Genomic DNA, 22,004 nt, shown 5'->3' with positions numbered 1-22,004 from the left:
TTGAGTACTACCTCCAGAAGGCTCCCTCCTGCCCCATTGCATCAATATCTATCTTAGATTAATTCGTTTTCTATTTGTTATTGATTCCCAGTTTCCATAGGAACACCATCTAAATAGCTCTGACTTAAGTTCTGTTTTAAGCAGACTACATATATTAACTTTTACTTCAGGGAAACTCTGTAAGATAGGGACTGTTATCCTCATTTTACAGATTAGGCACAGAGAGGTTAAATAACATGACCGAAGTCACAAACAGGGGAAGAGATATGATTTGAACACTGGCCATCTGGCTCCAGAATCCATGTTTTTAACTTCTGCTGTGCTATATTGCTTAGTTTCCACTGAAGATACTAGTAGATCTTATAATATGTAATTTAAAATACATTTTATGTGATCATCCTTTGTGGCAAAGAGAGTTTTCAGAGTTTAGGGGGAAAGGTAGAAAAGGTAGAAATACTTTTGAGGCTTGATGGGGAAAAATATACCAGAGTGGGCAAGAATTTTTGCAGGGAGCTTAACCCTTAATACTAGAAGTATGGTTTTGTGGAAATAAAGCATGCAGGAAAATTTGAGTTAGGATAGAGCATCCTAGATACTGGAGAGCATGAAAGCCTTTTATTTGATTGTCATTATAATAGGTTAAAATGTCAGTCCTTAGGGTACTCAGAAAGTGATTTTTCTTATTTCAAAAAAAAAAGTGTGAATAAAAAAGAACAGTTGATAACGTGCAACAACCTGGATGACTCAACGTGCTGAGTGAAAGAAGTCAAACATAAAAAGAGTATATGTGGAGCTTCCCTGGTCGTGCAGTGGTTAAGAATCCGCTTGCCAATGCAGGGGACACGGGTTCCATCCCTGTTCCGGGAAGATCCCACATGCCGTGGAGCAACTAAGCCCGTGCGCCACAACTACTGAGCCTGCGCTCTAGAGCCCACGAGCCACAACTACTGAAGCCTGCATGCCTAGAGCCCGTGCTCCGCAGCAAGAGAAGCCCACGCACCACAATGAAGAGTAGCCCCCGCTCGCTGCAACTAGAGAAAGCCCGCACGCAGCAACGAAGACCCAACGCAGCCAAAAGTAAATAAAATAAAATTAAAAAAAAAGAGTATATGTGATTTCATTTATATGAAATTGTAGAACAGGCAAAACTAATCTTTAGTGAGAAAAAGTAGGTGAGTGGTTGCTTAGGGCAGGGGTGGGAACCTGGGTGGGTGGAAGAATGTTACAGGCTGAGGTAACAGCACCTAGAAAGGTCCTGGAGCAGTTACGAGTTTGGACTCTGAAGAGCAGGGAAGGCCATGTGACCGTAGCTTAATAAAGGAGGGGTGGAGGAGTACAAGAAGTGGTCATAGATGCAGACAAAAGCCAGGTTACTGTAAACCTTGCAGTGCTTGGGTTTAATTTAAGTTGAGGGTAAGTCATTGAAAGTTGGAGGTGTATTGTGTCAGGTCAAGCATGGAAGCAAGAAACAAGGAGACCAGGGAAAAGTCTATTGCAGGTAGTCCAGAAGTTGATAAAGGTGGTCTGGACAAGGGTAGGAGTGGTCAAAATTTAAGGAAATGGTTGAAGTCAGGAGATATTTTGTAGGTAGAGCTTATAGGAATTATTGCTGAGGGGGATGGGGAGAAAAGGACAGTTTTAATGATGACTCCTTGTTTTTGGCTTCTGAGGGGATAGTGCTATTATTTGAGACAGGAGAGTTGGAGAGAAGAATGGATTTGGGAGTGGAAACTTTTATGAGATAGTTGTTTAGGTCTTTATGTTTGTTAGGAAAATACCCTTTTTCTAATTTTTTGCTTTTATTTTGTACCTTGATTGTTTGACTATTGTAGGTAGTGATACATTTTTTTTTGTATGCTTGTCTAGAATTGACCCTGTCTTCTCTTTGTGCTAGGATGTCTGAATTGATTGAAAAAGAAACTGAAGAATATCGTAAGGGGGATCCAGACCCATTTGATGATCGACATCCTGGTGAGACTGTGTTCTCTTAAGCCTGGCTCTAAACTGCTTAGGGCTTCCCTGGTGGCACAGTGATTGAGAGTCCACCTGCCGATGCAGGGGACACGGGTTCGTGCCCCGGTCCGGGAAGATCCCACATGCCATGGAGCGACTGGGCCTGTGAGCCATGGCCGCTGAGCCTGCGCGTCCGTAGCCTGTGTTCCGCAACGGGAGAGGCCACAACAGTGAGAGGCCCGTGTACCGCAAAAAAAAAAGAAAACTGCTTAATATAAGGAATATTTTTCAATTGAAATAGAATTTATTTGTTAAAATATTGCTCAAGGTGGGGGCAGAGAGGAAAAATAAATTCCTGGCAAAATGGAAATACTTTTAATATTTACCTATTAAATGGAAGATTACTATTACTAGAAGCTAACTTAAAGGAACTAAATTATATAGATATACCTTATTGACTCAGTTGATATGATTACAAAGATTTAAAAAGAGAAAAATGTTCTGTCTTTCTGACTTTTAAACCAAAAGATGTTATCCTCTGTGCCTTCATTTTTCTAACAACAATAATTATCCTTTTATTAACGGGGAGATGTGGTTGAGAATGCATTCAGTGCCTTGCTTTTAGTTATGAAATTGATGCTTGGAACCTTGAATAATGAATGAATGGATTTCTTGATGTCTACTTTAGTGTTCCAACAGCTAAAATATGCCATCTCATGTTAATGTGGTTTTCTTTTGGGCCAATTTAATTAGAGCCATGACAAACCAGCCTGCTTTGGCATGGAATTTGCTATAATACAGAACTGTATGGGACTTGAGACTGCTATTTTATGTTCTCTCTAAGGTAGCTTACCAGTGGGCAAAGCTTATGTCATGTGGGCCCACACTGCATATAAATTTTCTCTTTATAAAACCAGGAGTTCCTTTTGGAGAGAAAGAGTCTGAGATTTTGTATGTGGAGAGATAGTGAGAATGAATGGGACTTACAAAAATAAGAACATTGTATATCCACCCAAATGTTCCAGGGTTTATTTCTGTTTCTTAGACTTTTATTCCCAAATGTAAGTAAGCTAAGCATTTCAAATTGAGTGTCCAGTTGTTTATGTGATGTTACCTGCTGCTCTTGTCGTAGACATCCCCACTTGTGACTTTGAGAACGGCTATTGGGCTAACATCTGCAGTAAGGCAATCAGAGCATGAAATAGTAGGAAAGTGAAAAGAAACTAAGTTAATTCATGGGATTGTGAAAAGAATTCAAGAGGTGATCATGCTTAGTGACATTGCCTTGGGAAGGATGAAATGGTAACGAGGAAGAAGGGAGAGAAGAATGCCTTTTTTTCCAGTAGAAATTTAAAGACAGTTTTTTTCCTTCCTAACTCTTATGTTAAGTCATATTTGTCATTAGGCATAATTTCTATTAATAAAAATAAGGGTCACAGTTTCATCTTTTATAAAGAGAGAAAGTTAAGTAATCTGAGGTCCACGTTTGTTTTTATAGTACCATTCTCTAACTTCTGTTTTTGTGAATTACTTTGGGATATTAATTACAGCTTGGTAAAAACTTTATATCAGCAGCTTATATCTTTTCTTCATCCTAAATTGTATCCTTTGACTAAATTTGCCACTCTGAAAGGAAAATTAAATTGATGATATCTCTTTTAAAAGCGAACCAGTAATTTTCCCAACCATTAAGTAATTCTTTTACATTTAGGCTGTGTGTTGAGTAAATCCTAGGTTCCTGGCCTCCTTTCTTTCCCCAGGAGCTCAGAAGTTAAGATGACCACGTTTATTTTATCTTTAGAATTGGTGATTGCTTGGCGGGATTCCCCCTGTCCCCCAAACCTGGAGTGTTCATTACAGGTTTGAGGACACATTTGTACTGCTGTTGGCATTATAGTTGAGAGATTGGACTTGGAGCCTATCTTCTCCAGGCCACTCATCAAAAGAAGTTGTGCTTCCTTCCTTTCTTTGTCTGGGAAGTCATGGGTTTTCATTCTTTTAGGCTCCTTTATGATTCTTTTGTAGACCCTTGTATACTCTTAGTGATTCTGGTCTGGGTCTAGTGCTCATTTATTTAATTCAGCATTGATGTGTAGGCAATATGCTGGGAGATGGGAATGTTAGAGAGCAGTGTCTCAAATTTTTTATTGTCATTTTTAATTTTAAAGAATGCTCCTTATGAAATCTGATTCATCAAAAGAATCTTTTCTTTGTTTCTGTTAATTTTTGCTGGCCTTTTAATAGTACTTAAAACAACCCAGGTGCCTTTCCAGAGGTTTGAGTTGCTTGACTGGGATGACTTACTCATTCCTTTGTTTGTTCCTCCCCTCTTCTTTTGGTAGGTCGAGCTGATCCAGAGTGTATGCTGGGCCACTTGCTGAGAATACTCTTCAAGAATGATGATTTCATGAATGCAGTAGGTTTGCTTCTTACTTTTCTCTAGAGATTATCATCAGCAGATGCTGTACCTTTATTGTTTTTTTTTGTAAATAGTCTGTTTTTTCCTGAGGCCTTGACAAAGTTGGGAATAGAGTGGGTAGCTTTTTAAATTTGGTATTGGTTCAATGAAATAGACTAATCATGGACTTCTTTATTACCAAAGCCCTGGTTGTGGCCAAGGTGTTTTCTCTTTGGTGTGTACTTTGTTCAGTTGAATATTGGTGAGGGTTCCCAAGGCATCTGTGCTCATTCTGGGGTGAGATGATTTTGAGTTTGGGAATATAGGAGTTCTCTTGGGTTCTTGAATAGAAAAGTAAGAGTGATATGTACCGTATGACTCTGCACTGACACTATGGGTGTGTGCATTGGGCATGTGGAGGGAGAGAAAGTGCCTTATTTAACTCTGGTCTGTTGAGGAGTAAATGAGGGTAAAAAAAAAAAAAAAAGTATGTATTACTCACAGCTCCTGAACATAGTAATTATTTAATAAATTGTGGCTGTTAGGTTTGATTTTGGAGGTGGAATAGCATGATGCTTGAGAGCATGGGCTTTGGGGTCCATGTTTTGGGTTTAAGTGCAGCTCCACTCTTCATTGACATTTTGATCTTTAGGCAACTTAAGCCTCTCCAAGCTTTATTTTCTCAAAGCTTTATTTCCCTAATCTATGAAATAGGGATGATAGTTCTTACCTTAAAATGTTTTTGTAATCCTTGAATGAAATTAAACATGAAAAGTACTTAGTTCAGAACCTGGCACATGAGGGCTCAGTAATTATTAGCTATTATTTTTATCTGTATTATATTGATTCCCAATTTTATTTATCACTGGTGTCTCTTCTCTGCTTCAGATCACTTGCAGCTGCCTTCTAGACGTTCCCACATGGATATTTCCCACAGGCACCTTGAATTCTGCATGTCTCATTGTTTGCCCCACAATCTGTTTCTCTTATGCTCTAGCTCAGTAATGGTGTCCTTTCCTAGCCAGCTGGAAGTTATCCTTTATTCCTCTAAGCTTTCTTATTCAGTGAACTTACAGGTCTTATTGTGCCCTCCCCCTTAACCTTCACAAATCCCTCCGCTTCTTTCTGCCCTTGTTGTCAGACCTTAGGTTAGCTACCACCATCTCTCGATACTGCAATAGCCTCTTAATTGGTTTCTCTTCTTATCTTGTCCCAACCCATTCTTTACTTATATCCCGAAAATCTTTATCAAATGCAAAAAATGATCATGGCATTCTCTTGCTTAAAATCCATTAGTGCTTTCCCATTGCTCTCAAGATAAATTTTAAATTTTTTATTTTGGTTTATAAACCCAATCTCATGGCCTCTGTTCTCTCATTTTCTGTTCCTGACCTTTGGCCCTCCTCTCTTTCCCACTCCTCCTTAGCTATTCCTGCTTGTCCTTCATGTTCTCGCTTGGAATCCCTTCCTCTCTAAAGCCTTCTCTGATTCCCTTGCAGAGTTGTATGGCTTCCTACAGGTTTCTGTAGCATCCTGTGCTTATGATATTTGTTTTTCCAACTGTCACCTCTTTTGTATTATGAACGCTTTGATGGTGGGACTGTGTCTTATTCACTGTTGTATACCCAGCAATAGAACACAGTGCCACTTAGAGATCCAGTATTTATTTGATGAGTGCCAAAAGGAAAGTTTTATTGATACATTTATATATATAAAATATAAAACTCAAATTTTTTCATTAACTGTTGTCAAGAATCAGGGAGGGGTGAGGGGAGGCTTATCTTGCCCTGTTTTATCCTTCTGAAAAGTGTATATGAGGATGGGAGTGTTTTCTTTGTGATATCCCTTGAGCTTGAATTTCTATGGTTGCTGAGTTGTTTTAGGGGGATTTGACTTTAAAGTGGCAGAAGAAATTATATGGTATTATCATGGCTCAGCAGGATCATAACTATTTCTAATAATTACAGGTTTAATTAATGTTAGGTATAGTCTTCTTTAATACCCTTTAGGCAAGCTATGGGAATGTATTAAGGATTTATTAGTCGTTATTAATTTGATTGGGTTGAATTTCAGATGAGATGTACTCCTTTTCTTTACAGCTGGTGAATGCATATGTGATGACAAGCCGAGAGCCCCCTTTAAACACTGCTGCTTGCAGACTCCTACTGGACATCATGCCAGGGCTAGAAACTGCTGTCGTCTTTCAAGAAAAGGTACTTACTAAAAAGAAAAGTCAACATTTTATTTTTTAGTTGAATGCTGATCTGTTTTTCTTTGTTAAAATAATTGTTATAGTTTTTTCTTATTATAGTAGTAATCTATATTATAGAATCTTAAGAAATTAAGACAAACAATAAGAAAAATTTTTAAATAACTATTTTAGTGAGTACTTGCTGCTTGGGTGCTGTAGTCTTTTTTAAAATCTTAAGATCATGTTTTTAGATATGGATTTGTGGATTTAACGATTTATGATCTTATTCAAACTCTTATTCCTTTTTTTTTTATTGGAAAGTAGGTGCTTTACAATGTTGTGTTAGGGTGCTGTACAGCAGAGTGAGTCAGTTATACATATATGTATATCCACTCTTTTTTAGATTTCCTTCCCATTTAGGTCACCACAAGAGCACTGAGTATAGTTCCCTGTGCTATACAGTAGGTTCTCATTAGTTATCTGTTTTGTATATAGTAGCATATATATGTCATTACCATTCTCCCAATTCATCCCACCCTCCCTTCCCCCTTGGTAACGATAAGTTTGTTTTCTACATCTGTGACTCTATTTCTGCTTTGCTAATAAGTTCATCTGTATACCATTTTTGTAGATTCCACATATAAGTGATACTATACGATATTTGTCTTTCTCTTTGTGACTTCACTCTGTATGACAGTCTCTAGGTCCATCCACGTCACTGCAAATGACATTTCGTTCCTTTTTATGGCTGAGTAATATTCCATTGCATATATGTATCACATCTTCTTTATCCATTCTTCTGTCAGTGGACATTTAGCTTGCTTCCATGTCCTGGCAGTTGTAAATAGTGCTGCAGGGAACATCGGGGTGCATGTATCTTTTTGAATTATGGTTTTTTCTGTGTGTATGCCCATAGTGGGATTGCTGGGTCACATGGTAGTTCTATTTTTAGTTTTTTTTTAAGGAACCTCCATACTGTTCTCCATAGTGGCTATACCAATTTACATTCCCACCAACGGTGTAGGAGGGTTCCCTTTTCTCCACACCCTCTTCAGCATTTATTCTTTGTAGATTTTTTAATGTTGGTGATTCTGACTGATGTGAGGTTACCTCACTGTAATTTTGATTTGCATTTCTCTAATAATTAAGACTCTTATTCTTAATGATGAGTAGTCTTCCCCAGTGATGAGGACATTCTGTTCTGAGGAAGGCTGTCCTATTCTTGACAGTATTTAATATTCACTTAGTTAATGTTTGAAGGCTGTGCTGGGCTGTGTTTTATGCTATGTGCTGGGAATATTTTGTCAGCAAGATAGGAGCTTATATTTATATATATATTTGGAAGAACAGAGACAAACTGATAATTTCAAGTAAGGATAAGTGCTTTGAAGACCAGAGAATGGTAATTTGTTAGTGACTGTGTATATTTCAGTTGTCAAAAATTAGTTGCTGTGTTTTTAGAAGTAATGTTGATATTTTGTCTCTTAGCATTAAGAATTTGCAGTGTGAATTGTGTATGCTATATAGCTTTCTTTGCTTTTGAAGACACTAAAAATTTAATCTGAAAAAATCTGGAAGTCTCAGTATAGTTAAATGCATAAGCCAAGTGAAAGATCTGGAAACAGATCTTCTTAACTTTTAAGAAAATTTTATTACAGAATTGTACCACATAATGTATTTTAGAGAATAACATTGTTATTAATGCTATAGTTTGCAGTATTATGTAGACTAGATTTAAAAATCTCTAATTAGCTCCCACTGTGGGAGACCAAAAAAATCTATCTCCTGTCAAAAATGTTTTAATGTGAATTCTTTTTTTTTTTAATGTGAGTTCTTTTGAAAAGCATGGTGAAAATGAAGCACTTACAGCAGTGTATTTGTTATATGCAAGATTTATATATTATGTGGGATCTTCCTTGACCAGGGCTTGAACCCATGTTCCCTGCATTGACAGGCAGATTGTTAACCACCGCACCACCAGGGAAGTCCTAGAACAGTTTTGTTTCTTAATAACTGATTTTTATTAGGTCGAGAGAAGTAAATTATTCAAAGATAATCATAATTAGGTTGGAAATAACATTGCCTTGAATCCAATGTCCTAGAGTGTAGATTATAAACCTCTTTAACCTTGTGAGACCTTACCACTGGATCATATGATGTTCTTTACCTTTCAGAAATATCCTATGCACATTTTTTGGTGTGAATCAATGTTTTACTTCTTTAAAAACATTTAATTATAGTGTGTAAATTAATGAGTCAGAAATCATAATTTTTGGGGACTTCCCTGGCGGTCCAGTGGTTAAGACTCTACACTTCCACTGCAGGGGGCACAGGTTCGATCCCTGGTCAGGGAACTTAGATTCTGCATTCTGCGCAGTGCAGACCGCCCCCCCCGCTCAAAAAAAAAAAAAAAAGAAAAAGAAAACAAAATCATTATTTTTAGACAGATTGGCAACTGGTGTTTCACAAAGCTACAGTTAAGACTCATTGCTTTAGGGCTTCCCTGGTGGCACAGTGGTTAAGAATCCGCCTGCCAGTGCAGGGGACATGGGTTTAGAGCCCTGGTCTGGGAAGATCCCACATGCCACGGAGCAGCTAAGCCCGTGTGCCACAGCTACTGAGCCTGGGCTCTAGAGCCTGTGCTCTGCAACAAGAGATGCCACCGCAATGAGAGGCCTGCGCACTGCAACGAAGAGTAGCCCCCACTCGCCGCAACTAGAAAAAACCCACGTGCAACAATGCAGACCCAGTGTAGCCAAAAATAAATAAAATTAATAAATTTATTTAAAAAAAAGATTCACTGCTTTAGAGCAGTGTTTCTCAAACTTTCTGAACCGATAGTTACACATTTTACTTTTTCCAAAAGCTGGGTACATTTTGTTTTACGTTGCAACCCATACATTATATGTATCAGAGTTTTCTTGAACATTGTTTACCCTTTGTGCAGTGCATCCTTATAGTTTCTATTTCATTTCTTTTTAAGAGCTGGTTGTAAGTTACTAAATTGATGGTATTCTAGCTGCTGTTTAAAAAAGTTGCTGGATTGTACTTTCACAGATGTTGAAATAGCTTTAAATTTTATTTTGTTTTATTTTCTGTTTATGCTTGCTGCTCTTTTTTAAGTATAGTTGATTTTACAATGCTGTGTTAATTTCTGCTGTACAGCAAGGTGGCTCATTTGTATACATATATACATTCTTTTTTTTTTAATATTCTTTTCCATTATGGTTTATCCCAGGAGACTGGATATAGTTCCCTGTGTTATACAGTAGGACCTTGTTGTTCGTCTGTTCTAAATGTAATAGTTTGCATCTACTAACCCCAAACTCCCAGTCCATCCCTCTGCCTCCCTCCATCCTCCTTGGTAACCACAAGTCTGTTCTCTATGTCTGTGAGTCTGTTTCTGTTTTGTAGATAGGCTCATTTGTGCCATATTTTAGATTCCACATATAAGTGATATCACGTGGTATTTGTCTTTCTCTGTCTGATTTTACTTAGTATGATAATCTCAGGTTGTATCCATGTTGCTGCAAATGCCATTATTTCGTTCTGTTTTATGGCTGGGTCGTATTTCATTATATATATGTACCACATCTTTTTTTTATCCATTCATCTGTCGACGGACCTTTAGGTTGTTTCCATGTTTTGGCTATTGTGAATAGTGCTGCTATGAACATAGGGGTACCTGTATCTTTTTATTTATTTATTTTTGGCTGTGTTGGGTCTTTGTTGCTGCGTGTGGGCTTTCTCTAGTTGCGACGAGTGGGGGCTACCCTTTGTTGTGGTGTGCGGGCTTCTCATTGTGGTGGCTTCTCTTGCTGCAGAGCACGGGCTCTAGGCGCGTGGGCTTCGGTAGTTGTGGCACGTGGGCTCAGTGGTTGTGGGTCGCAGGCTGTAGAGTGCAGGCGCAGTAGTTGTGGCTCATGGGCTTAGTTGCTCCACGGCATGTGGGATCGTCCCAGAGCAGGGCTCAAACCTGTGTCCCTTGTATTGGCAGGCGGCTTCTTAACCACTGTGCCACCAGGGAAACCCCTGTCTTTTTGAATTATAGTTTTGTCTGGGTATATGCCCAGGAGTGGGATTGCTGGATCATATGGTAACTGTATTTTTACTTTTCTGAGGAACCTCCATACTATTTTCCAGTATAGTGGCTGCACCAACTTGCATTCCCACCAACATTGTAGGAGGGTGCCCTTTTCTCCACACCCACTCCAGCATTTGTTATTTGTAGACTTTAGGAAAAAAAAAAGGGTTTCCCTGGTGGTGCAGTGGTTGAGAGTCCGCCTGCCGATGCAGGGGACACGGGTTCGTGCCCCGGTCTGGGAAGATCCCAAATGTGGCGGAGCGGCTGGGCCTGTGAGCCATGGCCGCTGAGCCTGCATGTCAGGAGGCTGTGCTCTGCAACGGGAGAGGCCAGAACAGTGAGAGGCCCGTGTAACGCAAAAAAAAAAAAAAAAAAAAAAGATAAATGAATAAATAAATGGCTGTGTTGAGTCTTCATTACTGCACGCAGGCTTTCTGTAGTTGCGGCGAGCAGGGGCTTCTCTTCATTGCAGTGCGCAGGCTTCTCTTGTTGTGGAGCTCTAGGCACATGGGCTTCAGTAGTTGTGGCATGCAGCCTCTAGAGTGCAGGCTCAGTAGTTGTGGTGCACGGGCTTAGTTGCTCCACGGCATATGGGATCTTCCCGGACCAGGGCTTGAACCCGTGTCCCCTGCATTGGCAGGCGGATTCTTAACCACTGTGCCATCAGGGAAGTCCCTGTTATTTGTAGACTTTTTAATGATGGCAGTTCTGACTGGTGTGAGGTGGTACCTCATTTTAGTTTTGTTTTACATATCTCTAATAATCAGTGATGTTGAGCATCTTTTCATGTGCCTACTGGCCATCTGCATGTCTTCTTTGGAGAAATGTCTATTAAGATCTTCTTTTGATTTTTCAATTGGGTTGTTTGTTTTTTTTTGTTGTTGAGTTGTATGAGCTGTTTGTATATTTTGGAGAGTAAGCATTTTTGGTCTCATCATTTCAAATATTTTCTCCCCTTCTGTAGGTTTTTTTTTTTTTTTTTAACATTTATTTATTTATTTTGCTGTGCCGGTTCTTAGTTGCCATGTGCGGGATCTTCGTTGCCGCGTGTGGGATCTTCCTTGCCACATGTGGGATCCTTGTTGCTGTGTACAGGATCTTCAGTTGCAACATGTGGGATCTTTTAGTTGCGGCATGTGAACTCTTAGTTGCAGCATGTGGGATCTAGTTTCCTGACCAGGGATTGAACGTGGGCCCCCAGCATTGGGAGTGTGGAGTCTTAGCCACTGGACCACCAGGAAAGTCCCTCGTTTCTTTTAAATGATTTCCTTTGCTGTGCAAAAGCTTTTAAGTTTGATTAGGTCCCATTTTATTTTTGTTTTTATTTCTGTTGCCTTGGGAGACTGACCTAAGAAACCATTGGTACGATTTATGTCAGAGAATGTTTAGCCTGTGCTTTCTTCTAGGAGTTTATGGTGTTATGTCTTATGTTCAAGTCTTTAAGCCATTTTGAGTATTTTTGTGCATGGTGTGAGTGTGTGTCCCAACTTCACTGATTTACATGTGGCTGTCCATCTTTCCCAGTACCACTTGCTGAAGAGACTGTCTTTTTCCCATTTTATAGTCTTGCTTCCTTTGTCCATGATTAATTGAATGTAGGTGTGTAGGTTTATTTTTGGGCTCTCTATTCTGTTCCATTGATCCATATGTCTGTTTTTGTACTGATACCACACTGTTTTGATTACCTTTGTAGTATTGTCTGAAGCCTGGGAGAGTTATGCCTCCTGCTTTGAATTTTTTCCTCAGGATTGCTTTGGCAATTCTGGGTCTTTTATGGCTCCATATGAATTTTTGCATTATTTGTTCTAGTTCTGCAAAAAATGTCATGGGTAATTTGATAGGGATTGCATTAAATCTGTGGATTGCTTTGGGTAGTATTGCCATTTTAATAATATTAATTCTTCCAATCCAAGAGCATGGGATATCTTTCCATTTCTTTGCATTCTCTTTACTTTCTTTTAGTAATGTTTTATAGTTCTTAGCATATAAGTCTTTCACTTCCTTGGTCAGGTTTATTCCTAGGTATTTTATGTTTTTTGGTGTGATTTTAAAAAGTATTGTTTTTATACATTCTCTTTCTGATATTTCATTGGTTTTTAAAAAATATTTATTTATTTAGCTGTGTTGGGTCTTAGTTGTGGCACTCCGGATCTTCATTGTGGCATGCAGGATCTTTCATTGCGGCGCATGGGCTCTTCATTGTGGTGCACGGACTCTAGAGAGCATGGGCTCAGTAGTTGTGGTGAGCAAGCTCTCTACTTGTGGCACATGGGTTCCAGACCGTGCGGGCTTAGTAGTTGTGGTACACGGGCTCTAGGGCATGCAGGCTCAGTAGTTGACAGCACACAGGCTTAGTTGCCCCGCGGCATGTGGGATCTTAGTTCCCTGACCAGGGATCGCACCTGTGTCCCCTGCATTGGACGGTGGATTCTTAAGCACTGGACCACCAGAGAAGTCCCTGATATTTCATCATTAGTGTCAAGAAATTTATGCAACTGATTTCTGAATGTTAATCTTGTATCTTGCTACTTTTCTGAATTCCTTTATAGGATCTAGTAGTTTTAGTGTGGAATCCTTAGGGTTTTCTATATATAGTATCATGTCTTCTGCATTTAGTGACAATTTTACCTCTTCCCTTTCAATTTGAATACCTTTTATTTTTCTTGTCAGATTGCTGTGGCTAGGACTTCCAATACTATGTTGAATAGAAGTGGTAAGAGTGGGCATCCTTGTCTTGTTCCAGGTTTTAGTGGGAAGGCTTTCAGCTTTTCACCACTGAGTATTTTATTGGCTTTGGGTTTGTCATAAATGGCTTTTATTATGTTGAGGTATGTTCCCTCTATACTCACTTCGGTAAAAGTTTTTATCATGGATGATGTTGAATTTTGCCAAATGCTTTTTCTGCATCTATTGAGATAATCACATGGTTTTTGACTTTTCTTTTGTTTATGTGGTATATTACATTGATTGCTTTGCAGATGTTGAACCATTCTTGTGAACTTGGGATGAATCCCACTTGGTTGTGGTGTATGATCTTTTTTATGTGGTGTTGGATTCAGTTTGCTAATATTTTGCTGAGAATTTTTGCATCTATATTCATCAAAGATATTGGCCTGTAATTTTCTTTTTTGGTGGTATCTTTGTCTGATTTTGGTATCAGGGTGATGGTGACTTCATAGAATGTCTTTGGGAGTGTTTCCTCCTCTTCAGTCTTTTGGAACAGTTTTAGAAGAATCAGTGTAAGTTCTTCTTCGTATGTTTGGTAGAATTTGCCTGTGAAGGCACCTGGTCCTGGACTTTTGTTTGTAGGGAGTTTTAAAAATTACAGATTCTACTTCACTTCTAGTGATCAGTCTGTTCAGATCATCTGTTTCTTCTTGATTCAATTTTGGTGGGCTGTATGTTTGTAGAAAGTTGTCTGTTTCTTGTAGGTTGTCAAATTTGTTGGCATATAATTGTTCACAGTACTCTTTTATGTTTTTTTTTTGTATTTCTATGGTACCAGCTGAGATTTCTCCTTTTTCATTTCTTATTTTATTTGGGTTCTCGCTCTTTTCTTCTTGGTGAGCCTGGCCAGAGGTTTGTCAACTTTGTTTACCCTTTCAAAGAACCAGTTCTCGGTTTCTTTTTTGGGGGGGGGGGTCACGCTGCGTGGTTTGTGGGATCCTAGTTCCCTGACCAGCGATTGAACCTGGGCCCTTGGCAGTGAAAGTGCGGAGTCCTAACCGCTGGACCACTAGGGAATTCCCTTTCTTTTGTTTTTTAAACCTCTGTTTTATTTATTTCCACCCTGATCTTTATTGTTTTCTTCCTTCTGCTGACTATGGGTTTCGTTTGTCCTTTTTCTGATTCTTTGAAGTGGTAGGTTAGGTTGTTTATTTGAGACTTTTCTTGTTTTTTGAAGAAGGCCCGTGTCACTATGAACTTCCCTCTAAGAACTGCTTTTGCTGCATCCCATGGATTTTGTATGATTGTGTTTTCGTTGTCGCTTTTCTCAAGGTATTTTTTAAATTTCCTTTTTGATTTCCTTGTTGACCCATTGGCTTTGTAGTAGCATGTTGTTTAGTCTCCATGTAATCATTTTTTTCTCATTTCTTTTCCTATGGTTGATTTCTAGTTTCATGCCATTGTGTTCAGAGGAGATGCTTGAAATAATTTCTGTACTCTTATTAAATTTGTTGAGGTTAGTTTTGTGCCTTAGTATGTGGTCAGTCCTAGAGAGAGTGTTCCATGTGCACTTGAAAAGAATGTGTATTCTGGTTTTTTTTTTTTTATGTAATATCCTGAAAATATCATTTAAATCTAAGCGTTGTATCATTTAGGATCTCTGTTGCCTTATTGATTTTCTGTCTAGAAGATCTCTTCATTGATGTGAGTGGGGTGTTAAAAGTCTCCTATTGTATTCCCATCAATTCCTCCTGTTATGTCTGTTAGTATTTGTTTTATGTATTTGATTGCTCCTGTATCAGTTGCACATATGTTGACGAAGTGTTAAATCATGTTCTTGTATTGATCCTTTTACTGTTATATAGTGTCCTTTATCTTTCTTATGGCCTTTTTTAAATTTTTAAAATATTTATTTATTTTGGCGGCACTGGGTGTTAGTTGCAGCACGTGGGATCTTAGTTGCAGCACGTGGACTTCTTGGTTGTGACATGCGGACTGGACTCTTAGTTGTGGCATGAGGACTCTTAGTTGCGGCATGTGGACTGTTTAGTTGCAGCATGCATGTGGTATCTATTTCCTCGACCAGGGATCGAACCTGGGCTCCCTGCATTGGGAGCACAGAGTCTTACACATTGGACCACCAGGGAAGTCCTTGGCCTTTGTTTTAAAGTCTGTTTTGTCTGCTAGGAATATTGTAGCTCCTGCTTTCTTGTCATTTCTGTTTGCATGAAATGAAATACCTTTTTCCATTCCCTCACTTTCAGTCTATGTGTGTCCTTTGCCCTAAGATGGATCTCTTGTAGGTTGAATCTTGTAGACTCTTGTTTTTTTTATCCAGTCTGCCACTCTTTGTTTTTGATTGGAGCATTTGGTCCATTGACATTTAAGGTAATATTGATACATATATATTTATTGCCATTTTAAACCTTGTTTTCAGCTGTTTCTATATTCCTTGTTTGTTCCTTTTTCTTTTTCTTTTTGGGGGTTGATGATTTTATTTTATGCTTGTGTTGTTTTTGGTTTTTGTGAATCTATTGTATGTTTTTGATTTGTGGTTGCCCTGTTTTTCAAGTATGTTAACCCCTTCCTAGTTCTGCTTGCTTTAGACTGATAGTCATATAGGCCCAAAAACATTCTAAAAACAAAAAATCTACATTTTCTTAGTCCTTCCCCAAATTTTATGATTTTGATGTCCTTTTTTTATATCTTCATCTTTATCCTTTTGCTGTTCCTTGCATTTATGATCGCTTTCACAAATAGGTGGTGGTTTTTTTTTCCTTTTTGATTTGTATACTAGCTAATTTAAGTGATTTACTCTCCAATTGCTATCTCCCTGTATCTTCCTGCTTCTTTTAGAGAAGACCTTTCAATATTTCTTTTAGGATAGATTTAGTATTGCTGTATTCTTTTATTTTTTCCTTGTCAGAGAAATTATTTTTCCTCCTATTCTAAATGATAATTTTGCTGGGTAGAGTATTCTAGGTTGCAGATTTTTCCCTTTCAAGACTTTGAATATATTTTGTCACTCTCTTCTGGCTTGCAGCATTTCTTTAGAGAAATCAGCTGATAGCCTTATTGGGCCTTCCCTTGTAATTAACTCTTTGTTTTTCTCTTGCTGCCTTTAGTATTCTCTCTTTGACTTTTGCCATTTTTATTATCATATATCTTGGTGTGTAGGTCTGTCTGGGTTCATCTTGATTGGGACCCTCTGTGCTTCCTATATGTGGATATCTGTTTCCTTCTTTAGATTTGGGAAGTTTTCAGCCATAATTTCTTCAGATACATTTTCAATCCCCTTTTCTCTTTTTTCTCCCTCTGGAATCCCTGTTATGTGTATTTTGGCATGGTTTATATTATCCCATAGGTCTGTTAATGTTGCTTTCTTTTTTAAAAATTAATTAATTAATTAATTTGGATGCGCTGGGTCTTAGTTGTGGCAAGTGGGATCTTTGTTGCCATGTGCGGGATCTTCATTTTGGTTGTGGCATGCGGGTGTTAGTTGCGGCATCCAGGATATTTTTTTTTTGTTGCGGCACATGGGATTTTTAGTTGCGCCATGCAGGATATTTTAGTTGCGGCATGCAGCTCCTAGTTGCGGCATGTGGGATCTAGTTCCCTGACTGAGGATCAAACCCGGGCCCCCTGCGTTGGGAGCATGGAGTCTTAACTGCTGGACCACCAGGGATATCCCTCATTTGGTTTTCTGTCTACTCTTTTGTTTGGGTAATTTCTTTTTTTTTTTTTTAACATCTTTATTGGGGTATAATTGCTTTACAATGGTGTGTTAGTTTCTGCTTTATAACAGAGTGAATCAGTTATACATACACATATGTTCCCATATCTCTTCCCTCTTGCGTCTCCCTCTCTCCCACCCTCCCTATCCCACCCATCCAGGTGGTCACAAAGCACCGAGCTGATCTCCCTGTGCTATGTGGCTGCTTCCCACTAGCTATCTACCTTACATTTGGTAGTGTATATATATCCATGCCTCTCTCTCGCTTTGTCACAACTCACCCTTCCCCCTCCCCGTATCCTCAAGTCCATTCTCTAGTAGGTCTGTGTCTTTATTCCTGTCTTACCCCTAGGTTCTTCATGACATTTTTTTTTTAATTTCCATATATATGTGTTAGCATACGGTATTTGTCTTTCTCTTTCTGACTTAATTCACTCTTTATAACAGACTCTAGGTCTATCCACCTCATTACAAATAGCTCAATTTCGTTTCTTTTTATGGCTGAGTAATGTTCCATTGTATATATGTGCCACATCTTCTGTATCCATTCATCTGATGATGGGCACTTAGGTTGTTTCCATCTCCGGGCTATTGTAAATAGAGCTGCAATGAACATTTTGGTACATGATTCTTTTTGAATTATGGTTCTCTCAGGGTATATGCCCAGTAGTGGGATTGCTGGGTCATATAGTAGTTCTATTTGTAGTTTTTTAAGGAACCTCCATACTGTTCTCCATAGTGGCTGTACCAATTCACATTCCCACCAACAGTGCAAGAGTGTTCCCTTGTCTCCACACCCTCTCCAGCATTTATTGTTTGTAGATTTTTTGGTGATGGCCATTCTGACTGGTGTGAGATGATATCTCATTGTAGTTTTGATTTGCATTTCTCTAATGATTAATGATGTTGAGCGTTCTTTCATGTGTTTGTTGGCAGTCTGTATATCTTCTTTGGAGAAATGTCGTTTAGGTCTTCTGCCCACTTTTGGATTGGGTTGTTTGTTTTTCTGTTATTGAGCTGCATGAGCTGCTTGTAAATTTTGGAGATTAATCCTTTGTCAGTTGTTTCATTTGCAAATATTTTCTCCCATTCTGAGGGTTGTCTGTTGGTCTTGTTTATGGTTTCCTTTGCTGTACAAAAGCTTTGCAGTTTCATTAGGTCCCATTTATTTTTGTTTTTATTTCCATTCCTCTAGGAGGTGGGTCAAAAAGGATCTTGTTGTGATTTATGTCATAGAGTGTTCTGCCTACGTTTTCCTCTAAGAGTTTGATAGTTTCTGGCCTTACATTTAGGTCTTTAATCCATTTTGAGCTTATTTTTGTGTATGGTGTTAGGGAGTGATCTAATCTCATACTTTTACATGTACCTGTCCAGTTTTCCCAGCACCACTTATTGAAGAGGCTGTCCTTTCTCCACTGTACATTCCTGCCTCCTTTATCAAAGATAAGGTGACCATATGTGCGTGGGTTTATCTCTGGGCTTTCTATCCTGTTCCATTGATTTATCTTTCTGTTTTTGTGCCAGTACCATACTGTCTTGATTACTGTAGCTTTGTAGTATATAGTCTGAAGTCAGGGAGCCTGATTCCTCCAGCTCCGTTTTTCATTCTCAAGATTGCTTTGGCTATTCCGGGTCTTTTGTGTTTTCATACAGATTGTGAAATTTTTTGTTCTAGTTCTGTGAAAAATACCAGTGGTCGTTTGATAGGAATTACATTGAATCTGTAGATTGCTTTGGGTAGTATAGTCATTTTCACAATGTTGATTCTTCCAATCCAAGAACATGGTATATCTCTCCATCTATTTGTATCATCTTTAATTTCTTTCATCAGTGTCTTATAATTTTCTGCATATAGGTCTTTTGTCTCCTTAGGTAGGTTTATTCCTAGATATTTTATTCTTTTTGTTGCAGTGGTAAATGGGAGTGTTTTCTTGATTTCACTTTCAGATTTTTCATCATTAGTGTATAGGAATGCAAGAGATTTCTGTGCATTAATTTTGTATCTTGTTACTTTACCAAATTCATTGATTAGCTCTAGTGGTTTTCTGGTAGCATCTTTAGGATTCTCTATGTATAGTATCATGTCATCTGCAAACAATGACAGCTTTACTTCTTTTCTGATTTGGATTCCTTTTATTTCCTTTTCTTCTCTGATTGCTGTGACTAAAACTTCCAAAACTATGTTGAATAAGAGTGGTGAGAGTGGGCAACCTTGTCTTGTTACTGATCTTAGTGGAAATGCTTTCAGTTTTTCACCATTGAGGATGATGTTTGCTGTGGGTTTGTCATATATGGCCTTTATTATGTTGAGGAAAGTTCCCTCTATGCCTACTTTCTGGAGGGTTTTTATCATAAATGGGTGTTGAATTTTGTCAAAAGCTTTCTCTGCATCTATTGAGATGATCATATGGTTTTTCTCCTTCAATTTGTTAATATGGTGTATCACGTTCATTGATTTGCGTATATTGAAGATTCCTTGCCTTCCTGGAATAAACCCCACTTGATTGATCATGGTGTATGATCCTTTTAATGTGCTGTTGGATTGTGTTTGCTAGTATTTTGTTGAGGATTTTTGCATCTGTGTTCATCAGTGATACTGGCCTGTAGTTTTCTCTTTCTGACATCCTTGTCTGGTTTTCGTATCAGGGTGATGGTGGCCTTGTAGAATGAGTTTGGGAGTGTTCCTCCCTCTGCTATATTTTGGAAGAGTTTGAGAAGGATAGGTGTTAGCTCTTCTCTAAATGTTTGATAGAATTCACCTGTGAAGCCATCTGGTCCTGGGCTTTTGTTTGTTGGAAGATTTTAAATCACAGTTTCAATTTCAGTGCTTGTGATTGGTCTGTTCATATTTTCTATTTCTTCCTGATTCAATCTTGGCAGGTTGTGCATTGCTAAGAATTTGTCCATTTCTTCCAGGTTGTCCATCTTATTGGCATAGAGTTGCTTGTAGTAATCTCATGATCTTTTGTATTCTGCAGTGTCAGTTGTTACTTCTCCTTTTTCATTTCTAATTCTATTGATTTGAGTCTTCTCCCTTTTTTTTTTGATGAGTCTGGCTAGTGCTTTATCAATTTTGTTTATCTTCTCAAAGAACCAGCTTTTAGTTTTATTGATCTTTGCTATCGTTTCCTTCATTTCGTTTTCATTTATTTCTGATCTGATTTTTATGATTTCTTTACTTCTGCTAACTTTGGGGGTTTTTTGTTCTTCTTTCTCTAATTGCTTTAGGTGCAAGGTTAGTTTGTTTATTCGAGATGTTTCCTGTTTCGTAAGGTAGGATTGTATTGCTATAAACTTCCCTCTTAGAACTAACTGCTTTTGCTGCATCCCATAGATTTTGGGTCATTGTGTCTCCACTGTCATTTGTTTCTAGGTATTTTTTAATTTCCTGTTTGACTTCTTCAGTGATCACTCGTTATTAAGTAGTGTATTGTTTAGCCTCCATGTGTTTGTATTTTTTACAGATCTTTTCCTGTAATTGATATCTAGTCTCATAGCGTTGTGGTCGGAAAAGATACTTGATAGAATTTCAGTTTTCTTAAATTTACCAAGGCTTGATTTGTGACCCAAGATATGATCTATGCTGGAGAATGTTCCATGAGCACTTGAGAAAAATGTGTATTCTGTTGTTTTTGGATGGAATGTCCTATAAACATCAATTAAGTCCATCTTGTTTAATGTATCATTTAAAGCGTGTGTCTTCTTATTTATTTTCATTTTGGATGATCTGTCCATTGGTGAAAGTGGGGTGTTAAAGTCCCCTACTATGAATGTGTTACTGTTGATTTCCCCTTTTATGGCTGTTAGTATTTGCCTTATGTATTGAGGTGCTCCTATGTTGGGTGCATAAATATTTACAATGGTTATATCTTCTTCTTGGATCAATCCCTTGATCATTATGTAGTGCCCTTCTTTGTCTCTTCTAATAGTCTTTATTTTAAAGTCTATTTTGTCTGATATGAGAATTGCTACTCCAGCTTTCTTTTGGTTTCCATTTGAATGAAATATCTTTTTCCATCCCCTTACTTTCAGTCTGTATGTGTCTCTAGATCTGAAGTGGGTCTCTTGTAGACAGCATATATATGGGTCTTGTTTTTGTATCCATTCAGCCAGTCTGTGTCTTTTGGTGGGAGCATTTAGTCCATTTACATTTAAGGTAATTATCGGTATGTATGTTCCTATTCCCATTTTCTTAATTGTCTTGGGTTTGTTACCGTAGGTCTTTTCCTTCTCTTGTGTTTCTTGCCTAGAGAAGTTCCTTTAGCATTTGTTGTAAAGCTGGTTTGGTGGTGCTGAACTCTCTCAGCTTTCGCTTGTCTGTAAAGGTTTTAATTTCTCCATTAAATCTGAATGAGATCCTTGCTGAGTAGAGTAATCTTGGCTGCAGGTTTTTCTCCATCATCACTTTAAATATGTCCTGCCAGTCCCTTCTGGCTTGCAGAGTTTCTGCTGAAAGATCAGCTGTTAACCTTATGGGGATTCCCTTGTGTGTTATTTGTTGTTTTTCCCTTGCTGCTTTTAATATGTTTTCTTTGTATTTAATTTTTGACAGTGTGATTAATATGTGTCTTGACGTATTTTTCCTTGGATTTATCCTGTATTGGACTCCCTGTGCTTCCTGGACTTGATTAACTATTTCCTTTCCCTTATTAGGGAAGTTTTCAACTATAATCTCTTCAAATATTTTCTCAGTCCTTTTCTTTTTCTCTTCTTCTTCTGGAACCGCTATAATTCGAATGTTGGTGCGTTTGATGTTGTCCCAGAGGTCTCTCAGACTGTACTCAGTTCTTTTCATTCTTTTTTCTTTATTCTGCTCTGCCGTAGTTATTTCCACTATTTTATCTTCCAGGTCACTTATCCATTCCTCTGCCTCAGTTATTCTGCTATTGATCCCATCTAGAGTATTTTAAATTTCATTTATTGTGTTGTTCATCATTGCTTGTTTCATCTTTAGTTCTTCTAGGTCCTTGTTAAATGT

At 38.3% G+C, this 22,004-nt stretch overlaps 1 protein-coding gene across 7 annotated transcripts in view; it reads left to right on the top strand.

Annotated features, from left to right (window-relative positions):
• The window catches only part of DCAF1 (DDB1 and CUL4 associated factor 1), a 93,015-nt gene that overhangs the window by 13,964 nt on the left and 57,047 nt on the right, over nt 1–22,004 (top strand). For 6 of the 7 annotated variants that reach the window (XM_073811164.1, XM_073811165.1, XM_019947487.3 and 3 more), the window contains 3 exons: nt 1,895–1,971; nt 4,296–4,369; nt 6,451–6,564. In XM_073811164.1, the coding sequence (XP_073667265.1) occupies nt 1,895–1,971; nt 4,296–4,369; nt 6,451–6,564 (265 nt within the window). The remainder of the gene's footprint in view (nt 1–1,894; nt 1,972–4,295; nt 4,370–6,450; nt 6,565–22,004) is intronic. The other variant, XM_073811167.1, reaches the window with a different exon arrangement.

The sequence above is a fragment of the Tursiops truncatus genome, chromosome 10 (assembly GCF_011762595.2).
Source record: "Tursiops truncatus isolate mTurTru1 chromosome 10, mTurTru1.mat.Y, whole genome shotgun sequence".
NCBI classification, from domain to species: Eukaryota; Metazoa; Chordata; class Mammalia; order Artiodactyla; family Delphinidae; genus Tursiops; species Tursiops truncatus.
The sequence above is the reverse complement of the archived record's forward strand: the minus strand, read 5'-3'. Positions and strand labels throughout refer to the sequence as shown.